Raw genomic sequence first — 18,191 nt, 5'->3', positions numbered from 1 at the left:
ATACCTGTGAATATTGCAACCATGATCTAAGAAATTTATTGTTACATCATTCAGGGGCAGAGCTCGCACACTCTCAGCTTGTTCAAATAATATCACAAAAACAATGTCACAAATAAGCACACGGCGTACAACCTCTGGAAGCGAAAATCCCATATTAGCCCCACAATCAGGGAATCGAACATAACTACTTGGTTGAATCTCAGTTACCTTCATCAATTCATTATAGAAACACAAACGATTCCCAGGCATCGAAAAGCAACATAATTTTTATATACGTGTATTTATGTATATAATAATCTGAGTTTGCTGATGCAAGATAAGTACAATGAGGGATAAACAAAAGCAAACAAGATATATCTCCAATTATAGTACAGTTCTTCGAATTTCCGGCAAATTGTCTTCCATCTTCAAGAGTGACATCAGGAAACAAAGCTCTACACTACGAATGGGAGCAACGAGCGAACTCTGCAAACAGAAACACAAACACAAACAAAACATGCATAGAAACACAAATTGGAAGTACATTATAACTCTCATGGAAAAAAAGGAACCTCATCTGCAGTGGGGGGTTATCATGAATAATGTTGCAAGAATTTCAGATCAATGTTACAGTCCGGATTTCCAGCCAAACCTATTAATGAACGACCAAAAAAAAAAGATTGATCATCTCTATCCTCTATAAAACCTCCATGGTATATCATGAAACCCACCAGTCAAGTAACGAAGCATAATATAGAAATGCAGCATGCATTATATACCAAACATCGTACTTTGGAAAGAAAAAGAAGCTCATCTGTTGTAAATGTTGGCCATCGTCTGCAGAAACTCATCTCTCCTTACTCCATTGGACTTCATAATCTGTCATTAAATAACAAAACAACAGGTCAGTAAATCTTAGACCTTGTCTATTTGGCTCCCTAATATGCCATTGAAAGAAGAAATGTGTGGAAGCATCAAAGCAACAAAGATAGAGCCAAGTATGTAAACTAAACATTTTACTCTCTACAGAGAGCTTTTAAAAGCACCTTTTCTATGTTGTGTGGGTAAGGCGGTGGTAGAGCATCATTTGCCATAGGACCCCAGAGCTTTACACACCTATCTGATCCAGAACTTGCAAGAGTAGGAAAATGTGGATGGGGCTCTACATGATCTAGACCACGTGATCTAGCACTACCCTTCATAACACGAACAAGTTTACCTCCTTTCTTCTTCCAAATATATATATATATGACCACAATCACTCCCACTCAAGACATAATCATCATTGGGGCCAAAGAAGCTCACTGCTCTGGGTGTCCATGCATTTCTATTTCCCAAGAAAACTTGTGGCTTCTCAAGCTTCAGTATCTTTGGATAACGCAGAAGATGGCGAGGGACCCAACCCCATATTCTTCTGGAATAGATATATATGCTCATTATAATAAGTCACAAGTAGCTCACTTGAGTTTGAATTAGCGTAAGCCAACCCTGTGATGTGAACACCATTTCTCTCAATCAAGTGGTTAGGGCAAAATGTGTCCACTGGTTTATCTAAATTCCTTGGCGCATCGCGCTGCAAATTTCTGATGTCATAGACAATTGCATAGACATCATCAGCTCCGATGCAAAAGTAATTTGGATCACTTGGGTCAAATACCATGGCATACACCTCTACCCTCTCTTTGATGTGCTTCTGTTTTGTCAATAATGGGGTGCAACGAAGTAGCTCCATAACAGAGTTGCTTCTCAGATCAAACTGAAAAAGCAAAAACTAAAACTTTGACACTCGAAAGTAACATGAGAGCATATGTATCTATAAACAGCATATCATAAAGTTTACATACTTGTCGAATCAAACCATCCTCACTACAGCTATACAGTATGTGGGGAATATCAGGCTTGACAGCAAGCCTATACACACACTGACAGTTTGTTGCCAAGCTTTTTACAACAACTTGACCATCCTCCAAGATCTCACCTAGTCTCACCTGCAAAGAAAGAATATGAATCAAAACCATAGTACAATATAAAAAACTAGGGCCATTAGCCAGGAAAGATTGCTAATAGAGAAGCTTTTAGATCTCATTTATCAACATGGACACAATAGATATTGGTTGGAATGATGAAAATGGTTCTAGCTAGAAAGCTCATGTATTTCCAATTCAAACAGTTTAATATTGTATGCTTCATTTGTTCATCAGAAATAGGATAGAGTACTTAGACCACCCAAATTCTTTCATCTTTTCCCATCCTGTATTGTAATGCCATGTTCTGAACAGGGCTCATTACTTCATTATCTAACCCACCCTTTAAAGATTCATAGATCACCTCGGAAAAAACAAAACAAAAATCAATCAAATCAGGAATGTTTAGATTTTCATAACGCACCATCTACTGAACAGCCCTAAATAACAATGCAACACTAGAGCATTTTGATGACCCCATCCAAATCAACAGCAGCAGCTCTAAAGATAATGAAGTGAATAACAAATGTGAATGCAAAATATCTACATAATAACAACGAAAGACAAAAGGGACAGCACCAAAATTTTCTTCTATAATGGAACAAGGCAATGAGGCATACACGAAAAATTCGTAGACAGAAATTCTACCTGACCATTACAACAAGCAGTTTCCAGTCTCTTGTCATTGGTATTATGCATTATCCAGGTATCTATTACCGGTGCGCGGTGCCCGGAATCGTACGAGAGCCTTCTAGTTTGAGTTTGAGTTTCCCAGTTCCAAACTGTGACTTTGCCAAAGCAACCTGTGGCAACCACCAGCGTTGAATCTGACTATTACTACAGAGGACCCTCGATCATACCCACCGAACTCTCTATAAACACTTAACCGGTTCTCACCATGCTCTGCCACAATGAGTAAACAAAACAATGAATACTGGGCATTAATGTAAGTGAAACCCAGATGAAGAAATAAGTACAAGCAGATCATGAAATCACAAAATCTCAGAAACCCAGCTCAGAATAAGCAAAGAAAACAACACCCAGATGAAATAACAGTAGCAAGTTCATGAAAATCACAGAATTCTGAGAGTGAAAATGTAGACCTCATTAACGGAGAATTGGCGGGCGAAGCGTGTGGGTCCCATTTCACCTGTCATCTCTCGGCGAACCCGTCTTTGATTCCCATATTTCACCGGCGTTCGGAGGAGCTCAGGGAGGCTTTTGGGAGGAGAAGACTGATAGCAATTTCGCGGGAAATAACCAAGAGTCAAAAGTGTTTTCAACTCCCTCGCCCTTTTCCTCCGAGTAATATACAGTAAAATTCGTATAAATGAATATTATTAGGAGAATTATAAATAATTATTATTTTAGAGGAGTAATTATATTATCGATAAAAAAATAAATTATTATTTTAAAGAGAGATGATCAAGATTCAGATGATAAAGATGTTTATTTGAAATAGACATTTCACGCTATGATAACTTTAAATAATTATTTGTTACAAAATAAAAGACGTACGAAATTTGGTGTATGCATTGCAGAAAATTAAGGATGGAGTTCAAGGAAAAAAGGAAGGACTATAGAAAAGTATTTTGAAAAATTGTTGAATTGAGAAAATAGAAATTGTTAAAAGTTGTCTAATATGTATTATGAGATTTCCCTTCACATGACTAATCATTAATTTAGGGAATTTCAGTTCTTGGAGCAGCGAGCCTTAAGGCGTCATTTGGGTTTAGCAATGAAAGACATGGTAGCTAGCCCTTGGAAATCCTACTGAAATTCTTCTTTTTCTTTTTGCCCTTTTAATTTTTGGGTTGACCTTCCACTAATCCATCCAGTCTATTACTTGCGTTAAAGATGGTTGATTACTTGAAACAATACCTACTATTGATCTTCTTCCCTTTTTTACATACTTTCCTTATTGAATCTGGATTTCCTCACTGTATTAGTAAAGTAATTGCTTCAGACTAGTGCACGCTTATCCTATCCTTACTTGGAAAGGACTCCTCTTGTTACTTGGAAAGTCCAGATTACTTTCCTATAAAATTGGTGCATGGCAATAACATTTCCTTCATTCATACTGGTCCAAATCAAGGTTCAATATCCTCTACAGAAACCTCAATCCCCAGCATTGTTCATTTCTATTATCAGGTGAAGAAGAAGAACATGGAAAACTCGGAGGATTGGTGCTTCATCTGCAAAGATGGTGGGCGTTTAATGCTATGTGACTACGAAGGCTGCTCAAAAGTTTATCATCCTAAATGTGTGGGAAAGAGCAAATCCATCCTCAAAAGCCAAAAGAGCTGGACTTGTAGGAAGCACTTGTGTTCCGAGTGTTTTAACGGATCAGTCACAATTAGCTTCTCATGCCTTTGCTGTACATACGTATTATGTCACCCTTGCTACACAAGTACTACTAGTGCTGCTTCTGAGTTTTCACTGATAAGAGGGAAGGACAAGGAAGGCCTATGCAAGGAGTGTTTGGAGCTAGTTAGGCTCGCGGAATCAAACTCGGAATATAGACCAGATGGAAAGAGACTAGACTTCGAGGATAGGGATACATTTGAATGCCGATTCAAGGAGTGTTGGGAAATCATAAAGGAAAATGAGGGCTTGACTTTGGATGATGTCTATTCCCCAAATAGTAACAATGATGAAGGTGACGACGATGATGATCATATAGAAATTCACAAGTCAATATTGGGAAAAAGGAAGGCAGAAGCAGAAGAGTTTATAATTAGTGACAGTGATGATGATGATCATCTACAATTTCAGAAGTCTATAATACTAAAAAGGCAGAAGGTAGAAGCGAAATTTATAGGATGGGGATCAGAACCTCTGATTCAATTCCTCCAATCTGTTAAGAAAGATACAAGCAAACAATTATCGCATCGTGATTTGGGATCTGCAATCTATGAGTATGTCATCGATAGACACTTTATTGAGTACACAAATAAGAAGACAAAGGTTAGATGTGACTATAGGCTGAGTAAAATTTTCGGAAAGGAAGAGGTAGATGTGGTCGATGTACTTAGTTTTCTGGATCAACATTTGGAGAATGTTGAAGAAACCTGTTATGCATCTATAGTAACTAGTAACATGAAGCTTGTCTACTTGAGAAGGAGCTTAGTGGAGAAGTTGATGTTGGAGCAGCCCGAAAGTTGGGAGAGAAAGGTGGTGGGAAGCTTTGTGAGAGTGGAAAATGTTGAAGGAAATAATTCTTCTGATCACAAACTCATACAAGTTAAGGGCATAACTAAGGAAGACAAGAATGATGAGATTCTTCTGGAACTGCTTGGGAGAGAGGATCCGATTTCAATTTCTCTGCTATCGGATTGCGACTTCACTGAGGAAGAATGTGAGGATTTGCAACGAAGCCCGGAAATTTGCCTGCTGAGGAGACATACAATTGCCGAGATTGAGCAGAAGGCAAGAGAGCTGCACGAGGATATAACCAAGGATTGGATTGAAAGAGAGTTGGTCCGGTTAGAGGATTGCATTACTCATGAGAAAAAGCAGAACGGATGGATCAGTGGAGATCTAAGTGAGTATTGGCGCAAGATAGAGATGCTACAACAATCGTCTGAACATGAACGACGCTTGAAGCAAGTGCCACAAGTGATTCCAGAAAGGAATAAAACTTGCTTGTTCTTCTGATTTAGATTTTAGAATGCTTACTCTGTAGACCAATTCACGTAAATAACACAAAGCAAATTTTAATCTCAAAATTTATATGTATAATGCATATCTTACTCGACCTTGCCATTTGAATAAATACTCCTCGTTTCGTTGAGATTTCAATAAATAAAAAAATAGTCATAATCTGCTGGCCAATTCAAATAACTAATGCATATCTTAGACGCTAAACCCTAACATAATCCGTAGCTTGATCGGACAACTTATCAAATTTTAGCTCCTCATTACTAGAAAGTGAAAATAACTTGAAGATTAATAGGTCCTGGAAAGTAGATTTATATACATGCCAACCCTTTTTCACCTTGCTGCTAAGGAGAATAACTTAAACTCATTTCTTGGGTGCCAAAATATGAATTTCATTGGGAAACATGTGACTTATTACATCTATGACTAGGGTCCAGGACCATTCGAATCACTAGGCCCGTAATTTACTGCTCAGTATGCCCTATCAACTTACAATCTTCGACCTGAACTACCGAAAAAAGAGTGGATGGTGACGACTTAATTTCTTATCATTTCTTAAGTAGTTCTTAAGAATTGATTTGACATAAAACCTCTTAAGAACCCAAAATTGAATTAATTTGATGTAATACCTCTTGAAAACTCAAAATGGAATTGATCGGAAGTAATAATCAAAAAGCTATGAAATAAATAGAGAGGAATGCTAGCAATCTTCCCTTTCAACCTTCTCCACTTGTTATCTGCCAAGTGTCTTCTAACTTCACTCAATCCTATAAATTAAATGCTGTGAAAATCAATTTTTATTTCTTCCAAATTTGCCCATAATTAATGCAATATTTCTTTTATAATTAATGAAAAGATCTTAAACTTTACATTATTCTTTTCCATTCATTTCTCTTCTTCTCTCTCTCTCTTTGAACGTTTTTTTTTTCTTTGATACCCAACGTTTGTGCTCATTCTCTCCCTCTTATCATTTTTTTTTCTGGCTCAAACCTTAAATAACGAAGTATAGGTATAATCTCTCCTAAAGTTTGAGTTAAATTCTTCACATTGTTTTTCTGGAATGGAAAAAGGTCTCTAGCTAGGTTCCTCTTCTAATACTCTTTATTTGTTGAAACCCAAATTTTTCAGAAATCTTATGGATCAAATCATTGCTATATATAAATTAAAATTATTAGCCAAAGTGCCAAACCCAATTCCTGTCCTAGGGGTCGTCAACGGGCCGGGCCGGGCCGGGCCTTGCTATATTTTTAAATAATAGCGGGCCGGGCTTTATTAAAAATAGACGGATCCAAGCCCGTCCATATAAAGCGGGCTTTGCGGGCTTTTTCGGGCCGGGCCGGGCTTGGCCTTGCGGGCTTTTTTGGGCCGGGCCTTGCGGGTTTTATGTATAAATAAATATTTAAAGACACAAATATTTTTTTTTTTAATCAAGCTTTGGAAATTCATTGGATAATGATCAAATACAATCAAAGATAACATATCTATAATTCCATATTGTACCAAAAAAAAATCTTTATTTATATATAGATACTAATTTATTGATAAATAAATTTTTAAAGGCACTAATTTTTTATAAATCTATATTTATACATCATACACTCCAAAGAGCAACATATAGCAATTCAAAGAAAATGAGAAAACTGACAGTTGGATGTGATTATTACAATAAAATAAGAGTGTGGTTAAAAATTTAGTCAATTTCACCATAGTTTCAAACCCGATCGGATTGGTCAACTGTAGTCACTTGCATGTTTTCTTGGTTGACCGATGGTGTGATGAACGCAAAACTTGCTTATTTTTTTACATCACGTTTGTAAATATTTCATCGATGGATGTGTGTGGACATAAGATAAAAATTTCAATTTTTAATTACAAATACGTTGGCCTATACTAATTTGTCTCCTAAAGTTGTATGACTTATACATTGCATTTAAATTGTTGAGGTCCATTCTAAAACAACCGTGAAGTGGAAGATGAATTTGGAGAAACCAACCGCTCGATTGAGAGATTGTAATATTTTATGGTGGTTGTAAAAAATCTAGCCAATTTGGTTATCGTTTCGAATTCGATCAACTAGGTCAAACGTAGTTACTCTTATAAACCTATATTTATATATCATACACTCCAAAGAGCAACCCCTATCAATTCAAAGAAAATGAAAAAACCGACCGTTGGATGAGTTTATTACAATAAATTATGAGTGTGATAAAAAATTTAGCCAATTTCACCATATTTTCGAATTCGATCGGATTGGTCAACCGTAGGCACTTATATGTTTTCTTGGTTGACCGATGGCGTGACAACCGCGAAACGTGCTTATTTTTTCACATCACGTTTGTATATATTCCATCGATGGATGTGCATGGACATAAGATAAAAAAAATTAATTTTAATTACAAACACATTGGCCTATACCAATTTTCTTCCTAAAGTTGTATGACTTATACATTGCATTTAAATTGTTGAGGTCCATTCTAAAACAACCATGAAGTGGAAGATGAATTTGTAGAAACCAACCGCTCGATTGAGAGATTGTAATATTTTATGGTGGTTGTAAAAAATACAGCCAATTTGGTTTTCGTTTTGAATTCGATCAACTAGGTCAAACCTAGTTACTCTTCTAAACCTATATTTATATATCACACGCTCCAAAGAGCAACCCCTATCAATTCAAAGAAAATGGGAAAACCGACCGTTGGATGTGATTATTACAATAAATTATGAGTGTGGTTAAAAATTTAGTCAATTTCACCATAGTTTCGAACTCGATCGGATTGGTCAACTGTAGTCACTTGCATGTTTTCTTGGTTGACCGATGGCGTGATGAAAGCAAAACTTGTTTATTTTTTTACATCACGCTTGTAAATAATTCATCGATGGATGTGTGTGGACATAAGATAAAAATTTCAATTTTTAATTACAAATACGTTGGCCTATACTAATTTGTCTCCTAAAGTTGTATGACTTATACATTGCATTTAAATTGTTGAGGTCCATTCTAAAACAACCATGAAGTGGAAGATGAATTTGGAGAAACCAACCGCTCGATTGAGAGATTGTAATATTTTATGGTGGTTGTAAAAAATCTAGCAAATTTGGTTATCGTTTCGAATTCGATCAACTAGGTCAAACGTAGTTACTCTTATAAACCTATATTTATATATCATACACTCCTAAGAGCAACCCCTATTAATTCAAAGAAAATGGAAAAACCGACCGTTAGATGAGTTTATTACAATAAATTATGAGTGTGGTAAAAAATTTAGCCAATTTCACCATATTTTCGAATCCGATCTAATTGGTCAACCGATATTTAGAATATATATATATATATATATATATGCACATATTTTATATAGAAGTATAAGAACTTCCACACACACACACACACACACACATATATATATATATATATATATATATATATCTATATATATATAAACACACACACACATACATGATATATTGATATATATATATATCTATATATCTCTATATCTCTATATATATATAAACACACACACATATTATATATATATATATATATATATATATATATATATCTATATAAACACACACACAAATATATATATATATATATATACAGTCCGGCTACACTAAGGACGTCCTTAGTTTTTCTTAGGTACGGATTTCCAGTTTTCACCCACTTTCCGATCAAATTTTCACATCTTAACCGTTCAGTTTTTAGGTCCTAATGTATAGATCACCTCTGCAAAATTTCAGCCAAATTGGTGATCATTAAGGCATCCAAAACTGCAAATTACAACAATGTAAATGAACGGTTCCAGTTCGACAGATTCGGTTCGTTCGTGTAAATTGCAGTTTTGGACGCCTTAACGATCACCAAATTGGCTGAAATTTTGCAGAGGTGATCCATACATTAGGACCTAAAAACTGAACGGTTAAGATGTGAAAATGTGATCGGAAAGTGGGTGAAAACAGTAGATCCGTTCCATAAGAAAAACTAAGGACATTCTTACCTGAGAAAAATCCTATATATATATATATAAACACACACAAATATATATCTATATGTGTGTATATATATATATTTATAAACACACACACACATATCTACATACATATATATATATATATATAATATTTTACGGGCTTTTACGGGCCGGCCCACTACCCACCCGAGGCGGGCTTTGCGGGCTTTTTAACGGGCCGGGCTTTTAGCCCTCAGGGCCGGCGGGCCTCCATCGGCCCACTTGATCCGCGGGCTTTTTGATGAGGCCTATCCTGTCCTCCTATGCATCTCAATTCAAGTGATTGCTGGTCTGCCTTCATAGATTTCAAAACCCATAAACCAAAATTGAATATATTATATATATATATATATATATATATAGAAAGAGAGAGAGAATTAGATTTTGGGTTTCTATCAACATAGATAGTTATCAAGTTTGGAAATATTATTTATCAACTCTTTCTAGGTTTGTAACTTTGTATTGAACAAAAAGGAATGGGAAAAAAATAAAATGAAAAAAATAATAGAAAGAGACAAAGAAGTGGAGGTGTGGAACAGAGATAGAGAGAAAAAAAAATAAGGAAAAGTAAGTTATTGCATTAATTATGAGCAAATTTGGAAGAAATAAAAATTTATTTTCACAACATTGAATTTATAGGACTGAGTGAAGTTAGAAGACACTTGGCAGATAACAAGTGGGGAAGGTTAAAAGAGAAGGTAGATGGAGAATGTTGCTAGCATTCTTCATAAATAGAAAGTTAGAAACCAAAGAAATGAGAACAATCTTTTTCTTTTACGTCAACTCGTTGCCCTATAAATAAGGTTAATAAAGAGATTGATGACAAAGCGCACAATAACATAGTTAGGGTTAGTAACTGTGCATTTTGTCATCCATCTTTTACTAAGACATAAAACAGATTGAAAACTTATTTTGGGAATTGATAATGAAAACCCATGAAGCAAAAATAGAAAACAAAGATATAAGAAACAATTTTTCTCTTCTCCATCATCATTTTTAGGAAACATAGGTCATCTTTTTCAAAAATTAATAGTTGGGGTTAGTATAGCTACTAGCTAGCGTGCCTTGAAACAATTTGTAAGCTAATGGATGGAGTTGATTTTAAAGAGATAATCAAACACCCATAAAACAAAATAGAAACCAAAGAGATAAGTAACAATTCTATTTTTTTACGTCATGCTCATTGCCCTATAAGTAATAATGATGAGAATAATGGTGAGAGTTAGTGCTTCATAGATTATGGGAGTTAGGAAGGTTTAAGGTTCTTGTAACGCCCTAATACTTATTCATACTTATGACACATTATATAAGTAGGCTAGTTTAGTTGAGTAAGGTGTAGATGAGTATTTTGTAGAAGTTAGACTAATTCTTATAATCAGGTATCCTGAGAGTCTCCTCCATATCTCTCTCTAGGAGCTCTGTACATGTCTTTGGACTGTACATCTCCCATATTGTGTGTCATTCATGCATCATATCTCCCTTCCCCAAATTAGTTTTCAATATTTACGCTTCCACTGTTATCCAACAGATATAAGTGAGAAAAGTTAAGCAGCAACAACTAATGGAGTCAATCAGTCAAAGAACGAAGAAAACAAAACAACAGACCATCCGACCTGGTTTAGGGAAGCAACTTATGTTGAAAAAGTTTAGCTGTGAAGAATATAGAGGTTGAGGGGTGAAAAAAGTGGAGCTACGAGCATATGATCTGCCAGAGTGGGAAGAACAAGCAAACTTCTGAAGTCTGAACAGCAGACTTTAAAGACAGAAGAATCTGCTGGGAAAGAACCACCCAAACATACCAAAGCCATACAAGATTGTAAACATCAATTCATCCAGTTAATGTAGGCGCTGTGCATAGGCACTTGTTAAGGCAGAAAAGGAGAGATAGATGAAACCATTTCGGCTACAAGATATCAAAGCAGAACAGAGCATAAAAAATCCGAAAACCATTCTCAAATACCGCCAAGTGTATCTAGCCAAATATTTGTTGAGAAAATACTAATGGGCTGCTATCTTAATGCTGCATTACTCAATTAATCCGTTAATGGTTCGGGTCATCCGCTAATGTGGAGTGAAAGTGTGAATCTTACGAAGAAATGGGAATGCAAAACTCACTTCCCCCATAAAAAACTAATGGCTCACATATAAAACATCTTCATTCTGTCAATAGGAGACTTCTAGAATAAGAGCTCTATATGAGAGGCAGATTAAATTGATACATTATTGAGACCATTGCAAATTAGAATGTCTTTGTATTCTGAATCAATGGGGAAAAATAGAGGAAGAGGAAAATAAACAAACTCTGACTGACATAGATAATAGATACTCAATCTGCCATTTCAATCTGAAGGAAATTTATGAAATTTACAATGCGAGATTTCCTCGATGTCCCATTCTTCCTTTCTTCTCATGCAGCTTTCGCTTGCTGGTTTAAAAAATAAAGTCAAGGGAAAAAAAATTATATTAGATGCATAATATTAACAATTTTGGTCTTACTTAGATAACAAGTAAATGCTCTTCAGAATCAAAATTCATTATTGATGATGACTAAATCAAGGATTTTAAAGCACAAACACCCTTCGGCTAACTGAAGTAAACCAGTAAAAGTAGAACACAAATCATTATAAGGCCATAAACAAGTGTGAATTAATGAAAAGAGTACTATTGTCTGTAATAATTTTTGTATCATAAGAATGTAACATGAACTTATATCTGACTCACCCGTTTCTCTTCCTCTATCTTGGCCTTGAGGTACGAGTAGATAGCAACTCCAGCAATTGCAATGGCCGTTCCAATACCAGTTTGTGTTGAAATCTTGTTACCTGCGGTGGTTATCAATTCGTTACAGGAAAGAAAAACTCAAAAATCTTTATTGATCCAAAGAAACAAAGCTGAAGTTTACAAAGGGGTAAAGAAAATCAAAAGCAGATCAATGAAAGCAGAAGAAAAAGATAAGCATCATTACCAAAGACCACAATTGAGAAGCCAATCACAAACACACGTTTCAACACATTTCCAACTGCGTGTGTAAGAGGAGCCACTCTCTCAAGGGTGTTGGTGGCGAGCTGATAATTGAAACCCAAAAAAAGGGTCAAAAACTTATAATCAACATTCAAGATATTAACATTAAGGTATCATTTAAGGTAAGGACGACAGTTTTACCTGATTGTAGAGATGGTAAAACAACCCCACCCAGAAGAGGTCAGTAACGAACTTGACAAGGCCTACTTTAGCAATTGCATCAGCAAAACCGTGCTTAAGCAGTTGAGGTCCCTCCACCTAAGATATAAGACAGGACATGATAGAATCAAATTATTATTTCATTTCGAGAACCAACACTTCCTGCAGGGATCTCAGTAGAAGTTTTACTCACAATGAGAGCAGGTGGAATGCAGACAAAGAGTGCGATGATTGAAATGTAGGCATACAAATTGGTGCTATCCATATCAGTCTGCAAAAATCAATAAAAAAAAAAGGGGGTTAGTAGCAATGCCTAATGTCCTATTCAAAAGAAAATGAAAACAAAAGTTTCAGAGAGGCTAAGCTCACCATGGCTTTCTTCGAATAGATACTCCTGTAAGTGAAGGAGATATTTGAAATCATAGCACTAATGAAGCCAAGCCAGTTGAATGACAACTCAGTGAGTGATGCCATTGACACACCTGCATTTTAAAATGCATAATGGTCTGATGATTAACTTATATACCCAGATTAGGAAAAAGATAGTTTGAATACATTTTGCAGTATTCTAAAAGAAGAAAACTTACAACTTTGCTTACTGTAATTCTGTAAATTCAAAAAAAACGAAGCATATATACTTCAACTAACTACATGATCGAACGAAAATAAAGAGAAAGCATACCAAGAACAACAGGAAGCAGAGACAACCACAAGGACAAGGGGATTGACTGTCCAAGCACGAATTGAGAAGCAGAGGCATTGAAAAATGGCTCTAGAGCTGAAAAAACAAACAAAGCTTCAAATGTTAATGCTATAATTACAGTGCACATGGTAAAATTTGGTCATTTACTAACTACTACAGTACTATTATTACCAACAGTAACATATAGTCAAATTTTCCTTTTACCTTTGATGGTGTGTGTGAATGAGACGGCAACAGCCGCAAATGAGACATTGCTGGTGACGTGACCAATTGCGTGACACACCGCAACAGGGATGAGCAACTTCAATTGGTTCGAGTCCATAGGCTACAAGGAGTTTTACTACAGTTAAATTCTCAATTGTATGGATTTTTACTACTGCGTCTACAAATTTAACTTTTCACTTTTTTACTTACAGCGCGCTTAGGAAGGCCCACGGCCCAGCTGATCAGACAGTAAATCACCCCAACTCCCAAGTGTATCACCGACACGAAGCTGTAACAAACTTTCTCCAGATCAGAATTTTAAAATTACCAAAACACCCTCAGTCGAAAATGGCGAAGACTTACTATGGATACGGGAAGTAATTGTAGATCTTCTTGTTCAGAATGTTGAAAATCACGTTCAGAAAGTACCTGCGGGTGAAGGACAAGTTCGTAATTTCAACTCCTTGAATTAGTTAGTTGAGGAAAAAAGTTTTACGAGCCGTTAGGCGGGGGGGGGGGGGGGGGGGGAGTGACGTCACACGTACCACATGAAGAAGAAGAAGCCGGTGACCAGAGCCGGGTACTTCTGGATGAACCCGACCTTAGCTTCTCTGTGAAAAAAAAACAACACCGAGAGTCAGAGAAACAAAGGAAGAGAGAGAAATCGTCAGGCCGAGTCAGAACGGAGGAGACGGACCTCACCCGGCGGAATCGCCTCCCTCGGCGGCGGCGGCGAGGCAGGGTTTGAGAATCTCCTTCCTTGACGACGGCGGGGAAGCTTCGAGAAGCAGCGCCGGACGGAGCTGCCTCCCCCAGATCAAGTTCCCGCCCTCGCTGACGGTCCCGATCGGCCGGCGAGCCGGGGAGACGAAGGAGACGGCGCCGGGCTGGCGCGGGGACGACTTGCGGAGGCTCGGGACCGACGCGAAGGCGGTGGCGCGTGACAGCACTCGCGACTCCATGGTTGGGTGAAGAGGAGAGAGGATTCGGTTCTGGGAAAACTACACTGAGCTCTTATGGAGCAGAGAGCGGTTATTTGCGTTTGTTTTCATTCGTGAGGGTTGGGATCGGGTGCGGCGCGGAACACGGTAAGGGGGCGGGGGGGGATCGGACGGTGATGGGGTGGATATGATGGGGGAGGAGAGTGAAGGGTAGGGAAAGAGAGAGGTGGATATGATATGGGTGGTGGGAGCCCACTTATCCCTATTGAGAGGCTAACGAGCCACGAGGCGGGATGTTGATTTTGAAGGCTTATCGTTTTTGTTTCCTTAAGGGAAATTCGTCCAAACAGTGTCTGAACTTTTCCAGACTATTAATTTTCATACCTATACTTTGAAAAATGTCATAATGGTACCTGAAGTTTTGGCCCCGACCTAATTTCCGTACCTAGCAACAGTAAAGTCGTCAAGGGCGTTAAATTTTGAGGGGTAAATCTGGAACTTTAGGTATTCTCAAGGGAAAATCTTCTAAACAGTATCTGAACTTTTCCAGACTATTAATTTTCATACCTATACTTTGAAAAATATCAAAATGGTACCTGACGATTTAAGCCCGACCCAATATTCATACCTAGGAACAGTAAAATGGTTGACTCCGTTGAACAGTACCAGAAAAGTATGCCAATAACTACCATGCCCAATACGAGATTCAAATACCAATATCAACATGGTATACCTAGATCTAAATATTCATATACCCGTATCCAGAAGAACTCAGGAAGATCGGCGTACGATGCCAGACCACCGCCAACAGCCGTACTCAGACCCATACTTGATCGGAACCCGACCTTCATCTACATCGACGACCTGAATTCGGAATCGTCCTCCGACACCCCAGAACCTGACTTAGGGTCTCGCGTCAAGGCTGTCTAGCAGATTGCCCAAACTACGACATCTCGTTTTGACAGAGATCGGAATCGCTTCGCCATTCCATTTCCGACAGAGATCGGACCCAGACTTGACCCAAAGTGGAATTACCAAAATTTCAGATTCCTTTGCTATCAGACTCGTCGGATTCCAACCTAAAGCATTGAAATTTCCTTGTGCATCCACCCGAATAATCTCCATGATTCCAATTATCTGGTGAACTAGGCTTAAAACCGAGCAAACCCTTGCAAACCAAACCATTTTTGCTGTTATAGCTACCAAAATTTCCACATGCATCTACCTAATCACGACTTTTCTTTCCTTCTTCTCTGTTGTCTTCTCCCAAACCCATCAAAAAAAGAAAAATTGAAATTGATTTCAGCTGCAAATAATTGAATTTGATTTTTTGGATTGTGGGTTTTGGGATTTTTGATTGAAATCGAAGCAGAGAAGATGCTGGAGAAGATCGCGTTGCCGGCGAAGCCATCACTGAGAGGGAATAATTGGGTGGTTGACGCCTCACATTGTGGATTCGATCTGTAATAGCGAATTCCAACATATCTTCTAGTACCAGAGCTTCTGTTAGGAGTAAAGAACCCGAGTTCAATTTTTTCTCCTGATAGAAAACTGAGGTAGGTAGCTGAGTTCTGCGGCTCTCAACTGAGGTAAGACGAAGACCTTTGACTTCGAGGTCTGGGGGGCAATGTTTGAACCCAACGGTAGTTATTGGCATACTTTTCTGGTACTGTTCAACGGAGTCAACGGTTTTACTGTTCCTAGGTATGAATATTGGGTCGGGCTTAAATCGTCAGGTACCATTTTGATATTTTTCAAAGTATAGGTATGAAAATTAATAGTCTGGAAAAGTTCAGACACTGTTTGGAAGATTTTCTCTTGAGAATACCTGAAGTTCCAGATTTACCCCTCAAAATTTAACGCCGTTGACGACTTTACTGTTGCTAGGTACGGAAATTGGGTCGGGGCCAAAACTTCAGGTACATTATGACATTTTTCAAAGTATAGGTATGAAAATTAATAGTCTGGAAAAGTTCAGACACTGTTTGGACGAATTTCCCTTTCCTTAATGTATTCCTTTTCTTTGGGCGAATCCGTGATACTGTTTATGGTTCACGGGGAAAAAGATAATTCGGTAATTGTTGGGGGACCTTTAGTGTCAAGGTATTTGGTCGGCCGGTTTGACAAATCGTGGTCGTCTGACTAATTCGATGATCAGACCGCTCAACAATATCTCGTTATTTATGTAAGTGGAAAAAAAAATAACAACAGTGTTATCGTAGCTATTTTGAATATGAAAGTCTATATCAATGAAATTCAAGTACAAACCTGCCATACGTGACAAGGCTGTCTCAGTAAAGACTGCAACTTGATGTTCAAAGCTTTATGGATATATTTGGCTACAATATGGATATTTTCTACTTCATTAGTGTTCATTGTTTTAATAGTATAGTTAAAGGCGTAATTACACACAGACTCTGGTGAGCTACACCCCACGCTAAATTTTGAAAAAAAAAATGTCAATTTGTAGCTTAATTTTAGTTTAAATTAAAAAGTAGCCCACCCTAAATTTTTAAACTTAGCCCATATATTTTTTTTTGGTCATATGTATGTTATCTCTTTGCTTGAAGTATTTTATTGTATTTTTTTTTTCTATTCTACTTTAAGAGGCATACTTGCATCAAAAACTTACTTTTTTTGGATAAATTATGTCAGAAAAAGAGTTAGTTGAGAATTATGATACAGATTCAATAATTAAATATTTTCTGTTCTATTCAAGAGCGCATGATAAAATATGAATAGGTATGTTTTTTTGTCTTAGACTTTTGTTATCGAAAATTCTATCAAATGTTTCAATGTTGATCCTTTTGATCAGTTAGCTATTTGATTATTTGATATGTATTTAATATATGGGGTAAGGCTATGGTATGTTAACTTTTCTCATACATCAACTATTTTTACCACTATGAGGACTCATTTTAGCACTTTAAAATTAAGGATTCATTTTACCACTTTAAGGATTCATATTACCACTTTAAGGACTTATATTATTATTTTGAGGACTCATTTTACCACTTTAAGGTAATTATATGCATGTCATACATTAACACATTGTAGAATTTTTATAATATATGATGAGGTTTAAATTTAAGGAAGGAATAAAACATGTTACTTGTAAACTTAAAAAAAAAAAAAAAAAAATTAAGCATTTGTAAACTTTTATTAAAAAAAATTTTTTAGCCCACCCCATTTTAAAATCCTAGCTCCGCCAATAAGTATAGTTACTTCTTAGCCTGTAAACCTTGAATTGATTTAGTTTTGTTGTAGTTTTATGAAATTTTAAATGTGACATTTTGTAGCGTTTTTGATAAATTATTACGTGAACGTTGATATAGGATAATCTTTGTCCGATATTTGGTAACCAAATTGGTTATATGTTAAACAACAATTATCCACAGGAGCCTAGTTCAGAGTAAAACAGTTACAATTAAAGTTTAGAAATATGGAAAAAGTAAGGGGAAAAAATGGATGAAGAGTATAATCACTATAATGGCATATGGAATTTTTTCTTTTTCCATTTGGGTTAGGAAAGTTTTGAAGTGTCAAC

The 18,191-nt window shown here is 36.8% G+C and overlaps 2 protein-coding genes and 1 pseudogene across 2 annotated transcripts; 1 reads left to right on the top strand and 2 right to left on the bottom strand.

Annotated features, from left to right (window-relative positions):
• Window positions 1–341: 341 nt before the first annotated feature.
• On the bottom strand, window positions 342–2,939 carry LOC133727934 (protein ALTERED SEED GERMINATION 2-like; annotated as a pseudogene).
• Window positions 2,940–4,109: 1,170 nt separating this feature from the next.
• Window positions 4,110–5,600, top strand: LOC133731357 (zinc finger CCCH domain-containing protein 19-like). Its single transcript, XM_062158750.1, has one exon. The coding sequence runs from the start codon at window positions 4,110–4,112 to the stop codon at window positions 5,598–5,600; it is 1,491 nt and encodes a 496-aa protein (XP_062014734.1).
• A 6,212-nt stretch (window positions 5,601–11,812) lies between these two features.
• Window positions 11,813–14,786, bottom strand: LOC133729560 (triose phosphate/phosphate translocator TPT, chloroplastic). Its single transcript, XM_062157098.1, has 12 exons — window positions 14,406–14,786; window positions 14,249–14,314; window positions 14,067–14,132; window positions 13,914–13,992; window positions 13,704–13,824; window positions 13,479–13,574; window positions 13,166–13,278; window positions 12,990–13,067; window positions 12,779–12,895; window positions 12,582–12,681; window positions 12,338–12,438; window positions 11,813–12,041 (listed from the first exon to the last, which is right to left on the bottom strand). Exons 1-12 carry the CDS (start codon window positions 14,663–14,665, stop codon window positions 12,024–12,026), a joined length of 1,215 nt encoding a protein of 404 aa, XP_062013082.1. The 5' UTR covers window positions 14,666–14,786; the 3' UTR covers window positions 11,813–12,023.
• Window positions 14,787–18,191: the final 3,405 nt, after the last annotated feature.

This window comes from Rosa rugosa, chromosome 2 (genome assembly GCF_958449725.1).
Source record: "Rosa rugosa chromosome 2, drRosRugo1.1, whole genome shotgun sequence".
Classification (NCBI taxonomy): Eukaryota; Viridiplantae; Streptophyta; class Magnoliopsida; order Rosales; family Rosaceae; genus Rosa; species Rosa rugosa.
The sequence above is the reverse complement of the archived record's forward strand: the minus strand, read 5'-3'. Positions and strand labels throughout refer to the sequence as shown.

Excerpts from the sequence above, each read along its gene's own strand:
- LOC133729560 (XM_062157098.1), bottom strand. The coding sequence starts at position 14,665 with ATGGAGTCGCGAGTGCTGTCACGCGCCACCGCCTTCGCGTCGGTCCCG. Across the intron at positions 14,133-14,248 it reads GGCTTCTTCTTCTTCATGTG|GTACTTTCTGAACGTGATTT; the intron begins GTACGTGTGACG and ends CTTCACCCGCAG. Across the intron at positions 13,825-13,913 it reads TGGGCCTTCCTAAGCGCGCT|CCTATGGACTCGAACCAATT; the intron begins GTAAGTAAAAAA and ends AACTCCTTGTAG.
- LOC133731357 (XM_062158750.1), top strand. The coding sequence starts at position 4,110 with ATGGAAAACTCGGAGGATTGGTGCTTCATCTGCAAAGATGGTGGGCGT.